This window comes from Anneissia japonica, unplaced genomic scaffold, assembly GCF_011630105.1.
Source record: "Anneissia japonica isolate Jap-2015-1 unplaced genomic scaffold, ASM1163010v1 scaffold6788_len1366326_cov149, whole genome shotgun sequence".
Classification (NCBI taxonomy): Eukaryota; Metazoa; Echinodermata; class Crinoidea; order Comatulida; family Comatulidae; genus Anneissia; species Anneissia japonica.
The window spans coordinates 1,138,691-1,143,130 of NW_022692324.1; the positions used below are offsets into that span (position 1 = coordinate 1,138,691).

Here is a 4,440-nt window from a genome sequence, read left to right on the forward strand (position 1 = left end):
GGGGCACAAGTAATTGTTGGAGGGAGGTGCCTAGATATTCCACTGTCCGTACCCTACTTACTGTATAACAATACACTGTACTGAGCAATAATTTAATACGATGTTTTATACATCAGGAATTTTTTTTTAATGACAAATAACTTTAAATCATTCCAAGTCAAATTTCCCCCTGTGGTATAAGCCTGATTTTTTGTAAGTGTAAATTAATGAGATTAATTACACATACATTCATTATATTGACTTATTTATAAATTTACACCTCTTTATGTTTTAGGCTAGTCCCTATGTGTACATTATGTCTGCATTTTACATTCTATCTTTGTTAATTTAATGCCGGAGTTACAGTATGTCCCGCTTCTGGTGTTTTCAGAATAGGCATATCTTCTATCCATTGCTAGGCCTGGATCTCGACAGCCAAAATCTTGCTGTTAAGTCTGGGATTTACAGCAGTGGAAGGACCTTTCTAATCTAAATGCTGTTGGAGCTGTTTGGAAATTCAAAAAGTAAATGTGGCAAAGACAAGCAAAACCAGTCACTCGTCGCAAATTCTGTTTTAGAGAAAATGGCCAAAACATGCTGGAATGTCAACTTTTTTAAAATCTTGCGCTAAACTAACCCTATCTATATATTAATAATCATGCTATGCTGTCATTTTCTCCATTTTCAATGTTAAAACAACAATTTTTATCGATTTGGAAATTCCTGAAATCATATACTTAAAAGGCTGATTTCTCAAATATTGTTCTTTTAACACCTGTGTATTTAAATTACTTTAACTTCATAACAAAATTTCGGATTTTAATGATTCTTCTCTACCATTTTATATCTCTCCTTTTACTGTTGAACACTGTATTAATAACTAAAAATCTATTTTTTGCGACGAGTAACTGCTTTGGCTTGTCTTTGACACATATTATTCTCAATATACCAAGAAGGCCTACTAGACTTTCAATGATTGTTATAAACATGTTGGTGGTCTCATGATAAAAATATTGCATCTTATCCTTACATTCCTTAATATGTGTCACAAGATTCAATGTATTCGCTATGTCTCCCTCAGTAAGTAATACCCTGGCTTTAATATAAAGAACAATCATGATTGGATGACAAACAAGTGTCATTTTATTGGAACATTTGACACAGTAAAGGAAAATTTCATCAACAGCCCAGCCACTAAACGGGCTTGACCTAGAAGGGCGTGGTGAATCTACCTGTAAAATAATTCGACTACTAAGCCTACAGTTGTTTTCTATGAGACAAGAATCCAGTAGTATAGAGTCACACATCTGCTTCAATTCTTTGTATTTCTCCATTATATAGTGATATTGTATTACAAGGACTCGACCACCTATACCATAGTCACTGCAATTGTCAGGAAAAACCATTTCACTTCCTAGGTTATAGTAATGCAATAGCTTAGTCTGATAGAGTGATCGAGCTGGAGCTTCATCGTCACTGTTTCTTAAGCTTACCAATAAATGAGCATAAATATCGCCTAAGTATCTATACAAACTTGTCTTGAACATTTCCCCATATCCTTTCGGCAATATTTCTTCAATATGCTCAATAATTGGTAATATGACTCTTTCTGGAATACTGAGAGTTATCAAAGGATTCCAAGTCATGAAGTTCAAAAGGAAATTAGTTATATAAGGATGGTTGTAACCTTGTAATTCGTAATTCACTTGTGAACAAAGGGATGAGTGTAAATACGAACATATGTATTCAATAATTACCTCTATAGCCTTTGAGTAGATTAAGAGTTTGCTCTCCAGTGCTACATCTCCATTGTCTATTGTAATCTTGAATGCATCACACATGCATTTTAATGCCACGTGCCCATGAATACCACCATAAACACTTCCTAACACTTTCGTCCAAAGATTTCTCTTAACTGCTGTCAATTTTTCTTTTACGTTATCACAACATTCTCTTGACAGATGACCGATCAAGTTATGTTGGGGAATAAAATAATGCGGTAGATCTTTTTGTTGGTAGCAGTCAATGAGCCAATCTAGAACTTTTCTAATTAAATCCATGACACTGTAATCTATGTGTGAAAATGTTTCACACATCCACAAGCAAGCGGTCTTTATGAAATATGAGCAGAATGGTGTTGGTTTTTCTGCATCACTGTATACGATGTACTTTTTCTTAATTAATTTCAGGGCAAGCATGCAATTAGCATGTGGCTCAAACATTTCAGTAACCAGCTCTCTCTCAGCTATGCTAAATGACAACCTCCATTCAATATCATCTGACTTGCTACCTGGATACCCAACAGGAACTACATGACATTCTAGACCTTTGACCTTGTCTAACAACTTCTGTGATGGCCAGTTGACCTGCCTTATTCTGGTAAAAAAGTTGCTTGTGAAAGGAGGCCATGATTGACATTTCAAGCAAGGTACTGTGTCTGTGGGACATGTTGAAAGATCCAGAAATTCAGAATTGTATTCTCCTGCTATTGAGGGGCCATGTCTCATCTCAATATTATAGTCCTCCCCTTTATTCAAAGGTTCATATGGATAATTAACTTTTATGAAATCGCTGGTTTTCAAATATCCATCCTTATTAATTATACTAATGAAATCCTTATCCAGACATCCTCTGTCAACTACCTTAAGCCTCAGATACACATGCTGATTTGGATCTTGCTCAGCAATTACGTATGTATTTTCTTTTTCTTGAGATTTCCACAATACTATTGGGAATGCTTTAATACATACCATCGCGTCCCCATCACTTGTGGCCGAAATAGGAAAACCTTCTTGTTTACTTCCAACTAAGTCCACATGCCATGGCCAATCAAGCCATATTGATAATTGTTCAAACACTTTATGGGTGATCCTAGATGATGAAATTCTATCCAATCTGCCATTCATTTCTAGTCTGATGATTTCATAGGCAAATTTGTCCATTGCTTGATGTATGTTTTTTTGGTCTGTCATGGTTGAATTTTACTTGCCTTCATTAGGTTAACAAACAGTATATGTAATATCTAATTAATAACACAACCATACTGATATGATGATTACTGATTTATGCTCTGCCTGTTGGTTGCTAGGTTTACTGAGACAGCATTTAATACAATGAGATTTGGACTTTGATTCTACTCTCTGGTACATGCCTATATTTGGTACTGTATGCAAATAAAGTTGGTCCCATTGCAAGTTGTTTTATTTATTTATGTGATGATAATATCATTTGAACATTTAAGTATGCTGTTTTAATAGATTGTTTTGGCCAACCCCAGTTCTAAATAAATAATTAAAAGAAAATCATAATGATAATAATATAGTAAATAGTTAATAGTTAAATCAAACCCATGACATGCATGTTGGAATGGCGAGTTGGATGGCCGAGCGGTTAGTGCAGGGCGCCGCAACCTACAGCCAAAATATCGGCCCTGGTTCAAAGGGTACGCTGGTGTATGGTTCTGGTGGTGACACAAGTCTTATATAAGGACTATAAACTGTAGGCCCAGTGTACACAATTTGGTTGGAATGCACTTAAAACAACCCAATATGTACATCATTCGAGATGATTAGGGGGTTACCCCGGTGTATTAGTCCATACAGCCCCTGTTGTGGACAGACGAGAGTAGCTAGTGCCGGTTTTCCGGGTAGCTTAGGCATGAAAAAAGTTACTGTGTGGGCTAACCCACAGCGCTTTGAAACTCCGCTATATAAATCAAATTTATACATTATTTTACATTACATACCACATGTGTGTGATGTGATTTATTGCTATTGTCATTTGTTATTTTTCCTTTCATGGTTGAGCTGAGGAAGTGGAGTATTTTGGTTTGTTTCGTCACAATGATAACCCACTTGTTTCCAGTAGGGTCCTTCTGGTGGTGAATTGGGTGGTACTCCAGGAGGCAATCCCTACTCTTTTCCAAAGAGTGTACTGCGTTCTTTAACCTGCACATGAGCCATATTGCACATGGGACTAATGGCTTAAACACGCATCAAATCGTAACTTGTATTTCAGCCCTCTAACTGAAACACAAAGAAAGCAGTGATGGGAATTGAACCAGGGACCGGATTTATTTATTTATAGGGACCTAGAATTCAGCTTAAGTTCATCTTAAGTCTATTTTTTTGCTTAAATCAAATTTATCACTATTGCCTAAAACTTAAAAATTGCTTAAAACTTAAAAATTGCTTAAAATTAAAAAGTTGATTGTATGCATGAACCATCTAAGACGATTTTAAGCTAAGATTTTGCTAAGATGGTTTGATATTGACTTGCTTAATATTTAACTTAATATTGACTTGTTTAAATTCCACAATCATAACATAACCAATAATTACTTAGATATTATTTTAACTCATTCATTTTATCCAACTGTTTCCAAAGCAACTCGTATTACTTCAAACACTGCAACACTAATAGACCACTTTTATACTAATGAAACTGAATCTAGTATAGTCT

General features: G+C 35.3%; 2 protein-coding genes across 2 annotated transcripts in view; one reads left to right on the plus strand and one right to left on the minus strand.

Moving 5' to 3' along the window:
* LOC117100234 (apoptosis-inducing factor 1, mitochondrial-like) overlaps positions 1 to 4,440 on the plus strand; it is a 43,344-nt gene that overhangs the window by 29,069 nt on the left and 9,835 nt on the right. The gene's annotated exons all lie outside the window — the stretch shown is intronic.
* On the minus strand, positions 7 to 3,064 carry LOC117100232. Its single transcript, XM_033239831.1, has one exon. The coding sequence runs from the start codon at positions 2,949 to 2,951 to the stop codon at positions 813 to 815; it is 2,139 nt and encodes a 712-aa protein (XP_033095722.1). The 5' UTR covers positions 2,952 to 3,064; the 3' UTR covers positions 7 to 812.